This window comes from Tenrec ecaudatus, chromosome 10 (assembly GCF_050624435.1).
Source record: "Tenrec ecaudatus isolate mTenEca1 chromosome 10, mTenEca1.hap1, whole genome shotgun sequence".
NCBI lineage: Eukaryota > Metazoa > Chordata > Mammalia > Afrosoricida > Tenrecidae > Tenrec > Tenrec ecaudatus.
In genome coordinates, this window is record NC_134539.1 from 70,697,763 (window position 1) to 70,713,931 (window position 16,169).

At 44.6% G+C, this 16,169-nt stretch overlaps 1 protein-coding gene across 2 annotated transcripts in view; it reads left to right on the forward strand.

Moving 5' to 3' along the window:
• Nucleotides 1-16,169, forward strand: part of CEMIP2 (cell migration inducing hyaluronidase 2) — a 92,483-nt gene that overhangs the window by 53,761 nt on the left and 22,553 nt on the right. For both annotated transcript variants that reach the window (XM_075560550.1, XM_075560549.1), the window contains exons 12-17: nt 1,595-1,683; nt 6,377-6,508; nt 7,526-7,561; nt 8,810-8,965; nt 13,062-13,239; nt 14,552-14,767. In XM_075560550.1, the coding sequence (XP_075416665.1) occupies nt 1,595-1,683; nt 6,377-6,508; nt 7,526-7,561; nt 8,810-8,965; nt 13,062-13,239; nt 14,552-14,767 (807 nt within the window). The remainder of the gene's footprint in view (nt 1-1,594; nt 1,684-6,376; nt 6,509-7,525; nt 7,562-8,809; nt 8,966-13,061; nt 13,240-14,551; nt 14,768-16,169) is intronic.

Below are 16,169 nucleotides of genomic sequence, written 5' to 3' on the forward strand. Positions count from 1 at the left end.
ATGCTGCCCGGCATCCCTCGCTGCGGCTTCCTTCAAATGTGTCTGTTGCTGTATTTTGAATTTTCTTTTCCCCTCTGTTCAATCACAATATCCTCAACCTAGCTTTACTCTTATTGGTGTTGATTGTGGTCTTAATATCCCCTCCCCCCATGTACATAATCCCCAGTATTACCAATACACACACACACACACACACACACACACACACACACACACAGCGCATAGACCTTATGGCTTCAGTTGCTGGTGACCTCTGAAGCTGTACTCAGCCCAGGTTGGCCAAGTTCATGTCACTGTCTACACAGCAGCATTTGAAGCTCATGCTCAAACTCAACTGTCAATGAATCAATTCCAACTCATAACAAACCTGTAGGACAGGCTAGCGCTGCCCCGGCTTTCCAAGACTGTAACTCTTTATGGGAGTAGATACCCTCTTCTTTCATCAGTGGGGCGCCTGCTGCTTCGAACTACTGACCTTGCCGTAAATGTCGTAGCAGTCCAAGACACTGTAACCCAGTCGCACATAGGCATATAAATAAAGTAGCTTTAGGACTAAAACCCTTATTTTTACCCTCACACTGACTTCTGTGTTTTTGTTGCATAAATATGTAAGAACTATATGATCCTTTATTGGTCTCTTTCTGTCACTTTGGGGGATTTTATGAATTACTAAAAGGTAACAATACCTGGTAAAGACTTCCCACCCTGTACACCTCACTCTGTTGTTGCTGCCCCAGTTCCAGGCCACCTCTCTTCCTCTCCTGGATGACTGCCTCATCTTGTACCACAATTATTGCCCCTTACTACAGCTGTCCCATGTTGCCACTATCGCCTTTTATTTGAAAATGCAGTTGATTGTATTGAGCTAAGGACCCCATCGCCCTGCCTTGTAGTGCATGGTTCTGTATGAGCTGGCATTCGCGCCTTCTTAGCTTTGCTTCTTACCCTTCCTCCCGCCGCCTACGCTGCCTCGTCCAGCTAAGGTGTGCTTACTGCAGCTGTGCCATGCTCTCTCCACGCCAGACGTTGGTACAAATGATTCTCTCTGGGTTCTTCAGTTCTGCCGACATGCTTGTGTCTCCCAGCCATTCTTTTGTGTGGTTAGTTCCTCTTCATCCTTCACGTGTTGGCTTTAAGTGGTCACTGCTTTCAAGAGAGGTTCCCTGAACCTTTCTCCCCTGCTCTGCATAAAATAATAATAAGAAAGAAAGAAAATTAAAAGGTCTCATTTAGATGCCTTTACTATGTTTCCAAAGCAGCATGTACTGTCTTTATCATACCGGCTTGTAATTATTTATTTAGTTACACCTCTTCACCTACGCTCATGGTTACTGAAAGCATGAGCAATGCTTTTCTTGTTAATGTCTTGGTGTCTGCCAAAAGGTCACCAAATCTGTATTGAGTGACCAAGGAAGGACAATGATAACACTAGGCAGGAAAGGCAGCCATTTTCACCCCACCTTTACTTTGGTGTTCACTCATGTCACCTCTTTTGGGTGGAAGCAATTAGCTAAGAGTTGTTCTCTAGAATTTTTATATATGTAGATATAAAAGTTGGAATTTTTGTTCATCTCAGTCCATAACTCTTTTTCAGGCTGGCTTATTTATTGACAAGGGTGTCAAGACAACCAACGCGACTGCTGCGGACCCTAGGGAATATCTCTGTTTGGATAACAGTGCCAGGTAGGGTTTGTCCCTTGAAATTGCATTCAAGGCATATGTCGCCCAAACAAAAACTGCTGTCTTGGGGGTGCATGGGGGGTAATCCTAGGGGCTTCCACAAGGTCACAGAAAAGGAATGGGGAGAGAATGGAATTTCACTGGGAACTTTTGGAAGCCCCCGCATACATTTGAAATGATGATTCAAACGTGTTTAGGACCATTTTTGGAAACATGTTTACTCTGCTGTTAAAGGATCTACACCTGGGCTTTTGTCTTCCTGAAAGGCCGGAGTTGATGTTTGCCTTCTTTTCCACCGCTGCAAACGAGTGTTAGAGAGACACATAGAAAGACCTAAAATAAGAGGAGAGATCGCTGGGAAAGGAGCCTACATTGGCCTAAAGTAGGATATGGCTCATTGAAGAACAAGTTCAAACTAAAATCCTGTTTTAGTTTAATCCCTGAAGAACAAAACACAGAGAATGAATTCTTAGTGGTCACCATGGGACGCTGCCTGAAATCAGTTTTGAGCGAAGGGCCCCCCGCTTGATGGTCAAGCAGGTTCGGGTTCCGTGGAGTCACATCACGTCACACCACAGTACTACTTCCCGTCGCCACCACACACTGTTGGAATCTGCATCAGCAGAGCAACGCCACTCCCATTGCGTCACAGGAGATGTTTCACGTGGGAATGAGATGGCAAACTGAATGTCAAGTTCAGTGGATGTGTTGTTTCTCTACATTCAATGGAATGGTCCAGCCTCCGAAGTTCAAAGGATGCTAGATTTAGCAGACTCTACTGCTTGCCCTTGAAGAAAAGAGCACCAGACCCAGCTGTTCACAGAAGGATAAATTAGGAAGCACTTTGTAGGTCAGTGAGTCTACCGAAGGGTGAGGCAGGACTCGTGACATAATAAGACCCGAGGTCAGGAAAATACTGGCAAATTGTCCTTAATGACATGATTTGTCAGGATTACTAAAAGGCTAGTTTGAGTTCCGAAATATTTTAAAGCAATATTCTGATAGCTCTTGTGGAGCCAAGAAACAAGGCATTAAAAAAAAATGGATGGATGAGTAAATAGATTTTAAAACATGTTGTCATTCTAATTAGATTTGACAAATTAAGCAGAGAAAGTTTATCCATATGGCTTAAAAATGTTTTTCACACCAACCACATTGTGTATACATGAAATTAGGATAGTATTTCACATTTCTTCTGCTTTCCATTAAGTGTCTTATTAGTTTATAAATGCATACATATTGACACGAAATCAGATTTTACTTGGAAGCTTATTAAAAAGAACCAATTTTACCAGGAGAGTCCCAATTTGGGGGCCAGCTGGCTAATGCATGTAATTTCATATAATCTAATATATGAACTGTGCCAGACATGGGAAAGCCCAGGCATGAGTAAAAGGGTAGAACTCCCAATTAATTGAGTAATCAACCCAGCCATGAATCAAACATCAGACTCATGGACTATCCAGAAAAGAGTCAGTGCGTTCATCAAAGTGGAGGGCGACACAACAGTTAAGCAAGTGAGTCTTTCCCTTTGTTTTCAAGACATGCAATTACAGAGGCTTCCAAAGATGGGGATTTCTCTTGCTCCCAAAGCGCTTGGGTTTAGATGGGGAAATTCTGTCTAAAAGAGGGAAATGACACCAGATCTGACTAGTACAGTAGGAGTAGAGAAACATTCAGGGAGTTTTGGGCAGTGTGTTGCAAGCCCGTAGATGACAGCAGAAAACTGGGAAATGAATGTTATGCCGCACACTCAGAGCGGCGGAGGTCAGTCGGTCCCTCATTACCAATGTCCAGTTTCTGAGCAATGTCCTTCAATACAATGTAAATATGCCCTCATGGTGACGTACCTGAACCAGCAGATCCTTGCCACAATTCCTTTATTAGAAGCACCTTCACTAGCTGCACATAGTGTTTAATCATGGAAAAGACTTCAGGTCTTTTCTAGCACTGGAGTAAAACTAAATAATAGCCCTATGCAGCCGTTTGTCCTTATTTTTTTAAAAAGTGCCTTAAAGACGCTCAGAGGAATGAATGGATGTTGTTCGTAACCCGGGGACTTCCCATGCAGCATATCCACAAAACAGGCAAGTAGCCAGCAGTGGGCGTATAAAGGAGAGAAGTTCAAAGACGATGAGGGGGCTACAGCGACGGAGCAGACGTCGCTCTAGTGGCCCTTTTCTTTTTGCTTTTTAAAAAAAGACATTGAATAGAGTTCTGTTCAAAGCTCTTCCATCTGTGTAACATTATGTAACGATTACAGAGCTGTTTGGCAGTGGCTACAGTGTCATAAAATGGCTTAGATTCAGACTTTGTATCTCTTAGGTCAGAACTAGTGAGGGGTCAGGGTCTGGGTGATACATGTGGTCTAAGGGGGGATGTAATGCTCTTATCTCCATGTCACAGCCGCTTCTTTGCCTGCAACCTAAGGAACTCCAGAGAGTACTTTCTGACAATCTCATCTCCAAGTGGCAGTCAGTGATCTGCTTAAATGCAAAACAAAATTTTAAAACCCGAGTGAATTAGCTCATGTTACTTTCTGGATCCCATGCCTGACCGCATTTAGAATTCAGAACCTCATTGGTACTGGTACTTCCTTGTTACTCTCCAACTCATGGTCTTCTTCCTTGCGCATCCCCAGGTCACTCCCGCAGAGCGACTTTAGCATGTGCGGTCGGTCCTCTGTGCTGTCGCGTCACCCTGCCTCTTCCTTCTCCCAGCAGGCACGTGTAGCGGGCTCCTGTTTCAGCCCACCCAGTGTGCGGGTAGCACTTTTGCAGATAGTATGTCTTCATGACGTGATAGAACATCTCCTGATGAATTGGGTTTTTTCCAAATCTACTCCCGGGGGACGAATAACAGAAATGTGGGTCAAGGGAGACGAACGGATAGTGTAAGACACAAAACAACAACAATAATATACAATTTACAATTGATCAAGGAGTCACAAGGATGGGAGGAGGGTGGGGGAGGGAGGGGTAAAAAAGAGGAGCTGATATCAAGGGCTCAAGTAGAAAGAAAATGTGTTGGAAATGTTGATAGTAACATATGTACAAGTAAGTGCGCTTAATACAATTGAATTATGGATGAGCAGAAGATTTGTAAGAGCCCCCCCCCAATAAAATGATTAATTAAAAAAAAAAAAAGAAAAGCTAGCCAGTGTTTCCCCCCAGCTCTGTAGACTAAGAGAGAAATGACCTTTTAGGAAAGAAACATTTTTTAAAGGTGGTCTTCCTGGTGGTTGATTGATTGTACATTGGGCTGCTAACGGCAAGGTCAGCCATTCAAAACCTGTAGAGTCATAGTTTTCGGAGCCCACAGGGACAGTTTGCTCCTGGTCTATGGGATCACTATGAGTCAGAATTAGCTTGATAGTAGTGAGTTTGATTTTTCTGTTACGGGATTACTTCAGTTGTTAAGGAGGACACCTTTTTACCCCCTTTTTTAATTAGGCTATAAATACATATACAATTCAATGGTTTAATCATCACAACTGACCGTGCTATCATGTGCACTGCCAGCTTTGGAACTTGCCCCCCTTCTTTCATACATTGATGTGTCGAGTCCCTACTCCCCACCCCTCTCTGACCCTCCCCCCCCCACCATCACCACAGGCAATCGTCTATCATGACTATCTTCGTATTTCCTTCGATTGCAGTTTCCCTATCCTGTACAAGACTAGGGCAGATAGCAAGCAAGGACCCACCAACAATGGCCACACACAACGGATAGAGACCACAATCTAATAGAAATTAGAGAATATGAAAAAGTTTAGAATAAATTCACTTTGGGTCTATAAAGAGATCGAATTACAACATGTTACATTCTGGCTAAGCGCCCCTTTCCATGGCTCACCCTTGGACCTGGGGGCTATTGTTTCTAGCCAATGTGCCCTGGGCATTCCCTGGAGGCTGAATCCCTTGTAGTTCCCCTGTCCATGGACTTTGAGCTACCTCTGTCATCTGGGGCTTTCTGCAATCTGGGTATTTAGGATTTGGACACTGGTCTGTAAGGTGGCAGTTTTAAAAAAATGTTTTTCTTATCATTTTATTGGGGATGGTGGTGATTTTTGGCATGAATATTTTGGACCTTTATGTTAAAGTCCTTGGTGTTTCCAAAGGAAGAGAAAGAAACGGTGAAATGTAGTCATGGTTTGGAAAGTCTTTATACTGAACAAATCAGTTAAAAGGAATCTATTTCAAATTTAGACATTTTTGAGAGCGCAACCCAAATTTTTGTCTGACTCTTAGCAATTTCCCTAGCACACAGCTCAAATAATATCCCAGAGCACATCCATGCATGCTAAAATATGCGGTTAATTTACTCAGCATGTTTATGGCAGTATCCTGATGCTTAAGCATTTGTGAAAACATGCCACATTTTCTGCCCTGAGCTTGTTTCAAACATGGGTTTGGCATTTAGAATGTTGTGCAGTGTGCCCATGTCATATGACAAAAGATTATTAAAAAATAACAGATTATGAAGGCAGTTCTCCAGATTCGTTTGAGTAATTGTAACTTTTTCCCTTTGGCTACGTAAATCACCCATGATTAAATTGCCTCACAAGATGCTTGTTATTATTTTGCATTCGTTTTCGGTCATATTTAACTCTTGGCGTTGGAGTGCGCAGTTTTGAACAGCTAATTTGCCTTGCCCCGTTACAAAGCCCCTCCCTCCTGTCTTTTTCAACCCCCAGGTTTCGGCCTCATGAAGACGCAGACCCTGAAAAGCCGCGTGTGGCTGCGGTCATCGACAGACTCATCGCGTTTAAAAATAACGATAACGGCGCGTGGGTCCGCGGAGGAGACATTGTCATTCAGAACTCAGCGTGGGTATCCAATGCGCAGCACCGCGGAACTGGGCAGCGCGTCTTTCCATTGTTCTGTTGACCACGGGGGTGACCTTGAGTCAGACCTGAGACAAGAGAGCCTAACAGTCCTCGGGGTATCGTCATCGGATGGCCCCAGTGTTCTCATTTCTCAGGACTTGAAAAGTAGGCTGTGGGTTCAGTGGTGGTTCCCGGATCACAGAAGCAGTCTTAACAGACAGGACGGGCAACGGGCAAGCATGTGCCCGTGGACAGACTGCTCGTGTTTGGAGCTGTCTCATTCGAGTGCTTTGGTTGGACCTGAACTTGTCTGTGACAGAGTTTTTTGGATGAGCTTGCACAGAAACTGGGGCTTTTGAACTTGCCATAACAAACACGTCAGAGACTAAATAAAGGTTTTTGGAACTACCTGTGTATTTTTTTTCTCCTTGGAAACTCCTGAAAGTGTTTCTGACGTTCTTCAATGGCATTCCATACAGAAGTTGTTCAGTTTTCACCTTCAGAAACCTATGGACTTCTGTCTTAGCGTGTCAGAGGTAGTCAGCATCTCGTTTCCCCCTATTGATATGGATTTTAGCAGAGGTCTGATACCTGTTGAGCTAAAATTTGGTGCTCAAGTCTGTAGAAAAATATTTGGTCTGGCACCGACATTTGACATTTCATCACTACCAACAATTTTTATCATCTAAACATTTATGTCTGGTGAAATCTGTAGCACAGTTTGGGTGTAGGTGTTGAAAAGTTTGGAGAGAAGATCCTGATCTTGACTTCTTTTTTAATAAAATAATTACAGTGCTTGCTTCTATGTGTCAGGCACACAGAGGTTACCCCCAATCACACGCTAGTCATTGGGAAGCCTTGGGCCTGAGGCAGGCACCCTAAATGGAGAGTCTGTACTCTTCTTACTTGGGTGAATTTTTTTGTGTTTATTGGGATCCCTGGCTATGGGTCTGTGTAAATATTTTTACATGGGTTGGTGAGTTTTCAAATAATCCTTCATTCTCCTTTTTCTTACAGATTTGCAGATAATGGAATAGGACTGACCTTTGCCAGGTTTGTAATTTTTTAAACACTGTTATTTGGCCATCTTAGCGATCCAGGGTAGAATTGCACTTGGTTTTCAAGATGATATACAGCAAGGTTACATATTTATTCATTTTCTAAAAATTTCTGTCTTCCCAATGCCACCAGAGGGCCCAACAATATTTTTATCGATCATTTAATCCATACCTGAGTAGAAACTTGTACAGCTGGAATTTCACAGAGGGTAGGCCTATTGTTATTTTGTTTTTCTTTTCCCTTTAGAAGAAAATGCTTAGATTTAACCAACGCTTCTAGACCGACTGCCATCGAGCTGATTCTGATTTATAATGACCCTTAAATAAACAAACGGCCATCAAGTTGATGCCGACTCATAGTGACCCTCTAGGGCAGGGTAGAACTGCCCCAGTGTGCGTTTCCAGAACCGGGAGTAGAAAGCCCTGTCTTCCCTCAGGGAGGTTCTTTCGAACTGCTGACCTTGTGCCTCCCGGCCCAATGAGTAGCCACTGCGTCAAGAGAGAAAGGAGAGCCTAAGCTTGTTCCCTTGGGTTTCTGAGGCTGTAAATTTTTGTAGAAGTAGAGAGCCTCGTGTTTCCCCCAAGGAGCTGTTTGTGGGTTCGAACAGCTGGTTTTGTGGTGAGCAGTCCAAAGCCCTCCATAGCATCAGGGCTCCTAAACCCCAAAGAAGGCTCACTGCCCTTGAGTCCATTTGATTCATAGGAACCCTGTATAGAAAGTCTGCACAGGAGCAGGGAGCTGAATCTATCTCCCTTGGAGTAGCTGGTAGAAGTCCAACTCTTCACATTCTTAAAAATGGGCTTAAAAGAATGAAGGGTGAATATTGGGAGTTTCTAAGAAGCTGCTGGGTTTTAGCAGCCGTCTTGGAGAATTCGAATGTTCAGGTTACAGTTTTCGTCGGGTGACTTTGCTTTCAAACATGTTTGTCGTTTAGTTCTTGCACTTGGGGTAAGTCTCTTCTCCCCATTTGCCAGCTTGTGGCTTGGGCCCGATGTAATTCAGTTGTTGCTCCTCAGTGAAATGAAATGAATTTGATTTATGCAAAATTCACGTTCATTAAATTATGCGGGATTGTTCCTGTTTAGAAACACTTACTAATGATGTGACGTTGTGCATCAGAAAAAGCGACTGGCTTCTTTTAAAGCCTTTCCCTCGTTTTAGAGCTCCCCTGGCATCGCAGGAGGGTGAACTTGAGTTGCTGAGAGGCAGAAGGGTGGGTCATGACTGTGCTTGTTTTGACAGTGATGGCAGCTTCCCCAGTGATGAAGGGTCCAGCCAGGAGGTGTCGGAATCTCTGTTTGTCGGCGAGAGCAGGAATTACGGCTTTCACGGTGGTCAGAACAAGTATACTGGCACCGGAGGGATAGACCATAAGCCCCGGACTTTGCCTCGGAACAGGTGAGCAGGAATGCTAGGCTTAACCAAGAGCGTGGAAAAAGCTAACCTGGAAGGAGGCTGCTGTATTCATACTTGATGGATTGCTTCCTACCCTTCACGCTTCACCCATCCTTTTGCTGTGGTTGTTGTGTGTGTCTTCCTGGAGCCTTGGGGCACTAGTGAGGAGACTCTTCCCCCTCTGTTTCAGGGTTGCCGGGTGACACCCTGGGAGTGCTAGAATGATCCAGGGGTGCTGCAAACCCAGACCCCGGATGATGTGTCAAAGGCCTGTACTACAAAAGGGGCTACCGAGTAACCTTTTTCCTGAAAAGAGGGCAGTAGGCCATGCAAGCTTGGGAGCCTCTGCTCTGCTGTGTGACAGGAGCCTGTGCGCTCTGCGTTCCCCATGGAAAGCCTTACATAATCTGACACAAGTTCTTTCTTTTCTTCTTTTTCCCAAGCCACGGAGAGTTGCCAAACCATAACTATGACATTAGGTCAGTTTTCCCCCCATGTATGGTGTTGGTTTTCGAAAATAGCCACTGGAAAAGGAAATTACCTACTGAAGAGAGGCCTAGAAAATGAGAGTTGATTGATGCCAACGCTGACTCAGACGTAACCACGGCTCTGCAATTAACTGATGCTGGAGGGGCCGGGGGCAGACCGTTGGCATGTTTTCTGTCATCATAATCACACAGTCATTAACACAGTACGTAGCACTAGACAGATTCTTCAAAGCTTTGGGGGGAACTATTAACGGATTAATCTGTACCTCAAGTCTGAAGAACGTTCTCATTTTACTTGTGAGAAATGCAGGCAGAGAAAAGCTCAACCAAGGCCTTGCTGGCTTCAGTGTCAGTGGCAACATCATCAGCCGCCCAACCCTCAAAGACACGCTCCCTCTGAACATGCACCTGGCCCCGGGCAGCGGACAGGGGAAGACATAGGCCGTTAGTGCTCTGTGATGGGGCCTTGTGCTGGCTCCTCTCCCACCCTGCTTGTCATTGTGAAATACTGAGCAACCGTAATAATCACGCTCGATGTAGATCTCCTGAGTCAGACCATGAAAGCCTCCAAGGGAAAGGTAAGCCTTCATTAAATCTGAGCAGACTGCACAGAGCCCACAGGAACACAGAACGAGAAGATGATGGCATTCGTCCATGAACTTTGTGAAGCCCGTTTGTTCATATGAGCCAGACCCTGTTGTTAGCACTTCACACATACCCGTTTGCTCTTCACTCTCAAAGCAGACTAGGTATCGCCAGCTTTACAGATGCGTAGCTTGCCCAAGGTCGCCTCGCTCACAGGTGGCCAAGGAAGGATTCAAACCCACTTAAGTTGGCTTCACTGTTGTGCCCTTCACGATGGTGGGGCCACTGCCTCGCCTCCGATGCCAATTTTTAAAAAAGGAACATGTACCGTGAATGGACTTCAATGTGATAACTGTTTTAGTATTTAGTATTGTGGGTGAAGCTATGGACCTTTGAACTGCAAGTTCAGCAGTTCAAACCTACCAGCCACTCACTGAAAGAAAGACCAGACTGTCTACTACCATAAATCTATAGTCTTGGAAATCTTATCTATATGGGGTTGGAGTCAACCCTGTCACAGTAGGTTTTTGTTTTTTATAACAGAAATACTAACAGTGGGTGGCTTCCATGAATAAAAATATATTTTCTTAGCGTTTAAGAGGTCTAAATTCAGGGTGCTGACTCCAGGGGAAGGTCTTTGTCTCTTTAAGTACCTGTTTCTGGGTGACCTTATGTGTCTTGGCCTCTTTTTTCCCCTATATCTGCTGGCCAGCTTGTGTTTAATTATTTTACATCTCAAAGGAGATTGGTTCCAGGGACACCTTATACCAGTGCTGCCCAAAGTGGGCAGTGGTCACCCTGGGGGTCGCTGCAACGATCCTTCTCACTCACTCACTGCCCTCAAGTTGATTCACACTCCGGCCCTCCAGGACAAGCCAGAGTTGTTACTGGAGATACTGACGCTGTACCTCTTTATGGGAGTAGAAAGCCCCATCTCTCTTCCATGGAAGGGCTGGTGGTTTTGAACTACTGACCTTATAGTTCACAGCCCAACGTGTAACTGACTATGCCACCAGCGCTCCTCAACTACTGGTATAGAGATTTGGCTTTTTAACACATAGTTTTAGGCAATGCAATTCAATCCCCAAAAGTAGCCAAATCAATAGCACTCTCTTCTTTCCATAGCAGCCTTCTAATTTTGTGTCAAAATGTTTATTGCTGCTTTGCTAAGGAGAATTTTATAGAACAAAGATTTTCTTTTTCCTTTTTCTTTTAAATCATTTTATTGTGGGCTCGTACAACCTCATCACAATGCATCCATTGTGTCAGGCGCATTTAAAACAAAGATTTTCTGTTGGATAGTGAATCTAGGTTTCATTTATGATGCCTTATTAATTTTGCGTGTGAGGAAGAACAATTTTGAGATACACTTAGAAACACAGTATGATGTAGATAGAGATTTATAACCCGGCTATTTGTTTGTAGACAGGAGAAAGATGAGGTTTTCGGCTTCTGTAAGTAGCACAGCCTGAGAAACCCGCAGGGCAGTTCTGCCCTGTCCTATAGAGCTGCCATGAGTCAGGATTGACTTGATAACAATGAGTCTGGCTTATTTGAGTTTCTAATAATGCATATGCTTTTCATTGGGACCCACTGCCAGCTCGTAAACTAATTAGTCCTTGTGGAAATCCTCTTGCGAGCAATTTGAAGGTTTGATTAGAAGGTAAGCCTGTGAAATCTAGTATATTTATGCAGTAGCATTTCACCCACATTAATTATGATTGGTGGTTTATGGTTTGCTTCTAAATGCTTATGGCTAAGGAGTCTGTCTGAATAAAAAGGAGAAAAATGAGTATGCTGAATTTCTCGACCTACCTAGCCTCTTTGACAAGGTAAGCCTTAAGGACTTCCATACTTTCAGTAGACCACTTTCATGCAAACATAGTGGACTTGCAAAAGTGCTCTTGGTGCCTAAGCACAGGTCGATCTTTTGTTCTTGTTGCCAAAGATTTGGGGCCCAGAGAAACCATGGGAAAGGTCCTCGCTTAGGGATTTCAAGAAGCAACGTTGTTTAATTATGCTCTTGCCCTTGCCAACTAGTTAACAAGTCTCGCTTATTAAATCCAGTAAGAAGCCACAGGGTATCATTTTCTTCATTTTTAAAAATTGTACCACATCCGGCCCAGCTGTGTAAGTTCAAAAACAAACCAACTCACACAACAATAACAAAAACTGTTGAAATAACCCCACCAGCAGATTCGTCAGCGAATGTTTTTTTCTCTCGTTACCTACACCGATCCCTCTTCTTTCTCCACCTCCACAGCTTCCATCATTATTCAGTCCACAGGTAGCTCTCACCAAGGCTACACCTTATAACACATCTCTTGACTGACTGCATCCCCTCCAGTGGGGCTTCCAGAAGTTCATGGAAAACATTTATTTGTTTTTAATTCTCTTTTTCCCGTATGAACTTCTTGAGGCCCCTGTATGATCTGCTTTCTCCAGGGCAGTCAGAGGGGCTTCTGGAAAAAAAATTTAGATCTTAACACTCTTCTGCTCAAAACCCTCAGCGATTTCTTGTCTCATGTTAGCCACATTCTTCCTCGTGGCCTCCCGCTCTCTTGCTGTGGCCTCTGGTCACTCTCCCCACTGCTCCGGCTGCGGTGGCCTTCCATCAAGCTGGTGTCTACCTCTGTGCTTCTCTTGCGTGGCATGGCCTCCACATCGAATATCTGCCCTCCCTCTTTCTCACTCTCTGGGGCTCAGCAAGGAAGTCATCTGTCCATCTCCATTTGGCAGCAAATAGCATCTCTTCCTTCTTCTGATTATTGTTTCACTGTGTCTTCCTGTCTTCATAGCATGACCGTTCTCTGAAAGTGCCAATCACTCTTTGTTTGCGTCCTCTCGTGTCTGCTTCATTAGGGCAGGGGGCTTACTTCGTCTTGGTTATCGCTGTATCTACAGAGCCTTGAATGATGCTTTGTGTCTACAGTGCGGCAGTCTCTCTCATGTGAATAAGGAAGAATAGGAAGCGCTGCTACGGGGTCAAGGCCATGCGCATGAAATACAATCTTGCATTTTGACAGGACGTTTCCCATCCGAGGCTTCCAGATATATGATGGACCCATTCATCTCACCAGGAGCACTTTCCAAAAATACGTGCCAACCGCAGATAGGTACAGCAGTGCGATTGGCTTCCTCATGAAGAATTCCTGGCAGATGACTCCGAGGAACAACATCTCCCTGGCGAAATTCAGCCCACATGTAAGTGTGTCATTGTAATAGGTGCCAGTAAGTAACCAGACTCTGTGTCTTTGCGTGACGTTGTTAAGTCTTGTTCGGTGACATTGAGTTGGGTCCAACTCATAGGAACCTTGTGTGTAGCACAAAGAAACATGGCCTGGTCCTGTACCATTGTCAGATATTTATGTGTGAGTCCATTGTTGCAGCTACGGTGCCAGATCATGCCAATGAGAGTCTCCTGTTTTTTCACTGTCCATCAATATTACCAAGCATGGTCACCTTCTGTAGTGATTCATTACCCCCAATAATGGGTCCAAAATAAGGGACACACATATGCATGCATCTGGTTTTTTCCTGTTTTCCTTACCCATTACCCTGCTTTTGCATATGCAGATGAGGCGATGAAGAATAATTGTATGCTTAATGACTTACGTCAGGCACACCTTGGTGTTTGTGTTTTCACACTCTCCAGAGGTCTTTGGCTGCAGGTTTCCCAATGCAAAACCTTCTGTATAGCATGTGTTAAATGAGGACTTTTAACTCTACTTGACAAGAAAATGATTTTGTGCTCACGTTGTGTTGAGGAGAGAGACAGTCACATACACCGGTTAGCAAGTGTTAGTGAATTTCACAGTGATCCAGTAGGCCCATGTGTGTTAGTCTGGGGGAACTAGGCTTCTCCTCGGGGATGTCTTACAGGAAGTGAGCCTTGCCAGCTGAAGCAGGGAACTGGCTAAGGCAGCTCACCCTGGTCCGACCATCAGAAAGCAAGGGACCTTGGCCATTAATCGATAAGAAACTGTTCTGTTTATAGTTGGCAGTTTCCTCCTCTCACGCAGAACTGCTTTCCCATCCAGCAGAGGTGAGGGATGTGCAGTTGAAGCCTTGCAGGTGTGGTTTGCATCTGGCAGTGTAATAGTTAGACTAAGTAAAGCCATTTTGTATTAAGCAAACATCCTGCACCAGTCCTAAAGTGCAACCACAGGCCTTATGACATTCTCAGAAAAAAACAAAATAGCCTCTTATCCTTAGAGATGGCAACAGACCACCCTGCACCAGGAAGTTGTGCTTAACCGCCTAACCGCAGGATCTGCTTCTGTACCAGCTTGCACGCACAGCTGCACAGCTCAGTTGTTTGATAAAAAGGGACCAGCCAGCCAAACTCCCTCTTTCTTTCAGGCTGCTGGTCCCTGCGCAGGTTCTTCTTCTTTTTTCCTTTTTTGTTAATAAACTGTTCATTCTTCCAATCTCATGTCTCAGTTGTTCTTGTCCGGCCTCTGTACAACAGCAGGAGTCCTCATGTTGCGATGTCCTTGCTGTTCACTGCTGCCAGGTCTCTCTGAATGTCTTCTTTGGAAAGCCTGGTCCCTGGTTTGAAGACTGTGAGCTCGATGGCGACAAGAACTCCATATTCCATGACATCGATGGCTCTGTGACAGGGTACAAGGATGCTTACGTGGGAAGAATGGACAACTACCTGATTCGCCACCCAAGCTGTGTTAACGCTACCAAGTGGAATGCTGTGATTTGTAGTGGGACGTACGCCCAGGTCAGTTCAGAACATACTGTGTTACCTGCTTGCCTACTGTTCCTGTGAGGAGACCTTGCCAGCTGTCCATGTGACCACTTTTTCTTAAAACGAGAAAAATAGATGAGGTCATGAAGTCATAGAATTTTATTGAAAGCACAATTCCTCCCTCCCTCCCTAACCTAAACTAATGTGACACATGGAAAAGGGAGGCCCAGAGTAAGGAGTGGTTTACCATTGGCTAAATAGAGCTGGGTCAAGAACTCCTATCTCCTGACACGCTGGCCAGGGTGTTCTTGCCACACTGTAACTGGGCCCCCAAAGAAGCTCTGTTTATTCTTTGCTGTCAGGGTAATTATCTCCGTGAAATTGGGGAGTTTGGCTTCTAAGGCTGAGGAGGTACCGAGAAAGCAGGGACGAGGCTAGGAATTGGGAAGGAGGGAAATCAAGGAATGAATGAAAACAAACTCTTCTGTTTATATGAAAATATAATGTCTGTAAAATTAAAGAAGAGGTGATACAAGTTGAGAAGCGCCCTTCAAACCATAAAGCCTAGTATATACTCATTAACTTGCTGGTAGCCTACCAGAAACCAAACTCACTGCCATGGAATTGATGCCGACTCAGAGTACAACCCAGTAAGGGAAGGGTCACTTGGAGGTAGCATGTATGGGGGCCCAATGGCACAGTGGGTTAAGCATCGGGCTGCCAACCAAAAGGCCAGCAGCGTAAATCTGTTAAGCCACTCCAAAGGAGAACGATGATGAAGTCAACGGTCATAAGGATTTACACTCTGGAAGGGAGCCCTAGGGGCTGTTCTACTTTAGCTTACAGGTCAGTTTAAGTTGGAATTGACTGGGGGTGGGGTAGTCCTTTTTAATTTTTTTCATTTGACTATGTGCTTAGCAGTTCCTGGGTGATACAGACATTTACAATATTTGACTATTAACCAGAAAGTAGAGGTTCAAGTCCATCTCAAGATACCATGGAAAGAAGGCTTGATGATTTACTGACCCCAAAAACAGCCATTGAGAGAGCACGGAGCACACAGTTCAACTCTGGCCCACCTGGGTCACTGTGGGTTGGAGTTGATTCGATGGCAGTTCTTTCTCTTATTGTGGTTAAGACTCACACTCTGCCTGAGTGTGAACCGTGGCTCTGTTACGTCCTAAAATACGAGTGAAGGTGAATTAATTAAGGGGAAAGGCTAACAGAAAGGTTGGTGATTGTAAGCCAACAACCGCTTCCTGGGAGAAAGCGATGGCAGTCTCTACATCTCTCTAAGGTTGGCCTTCTCAGACGCCTCACGGAGCAGTGGACTCAGTGCTTGGTGCCAGTGTGTAAGGGAGGCGATGCTTGTTTTCTTAAATAGCTATGTGAAGAATGAATGAATGAATGACCGAGCATATTGTTAATGAAATGC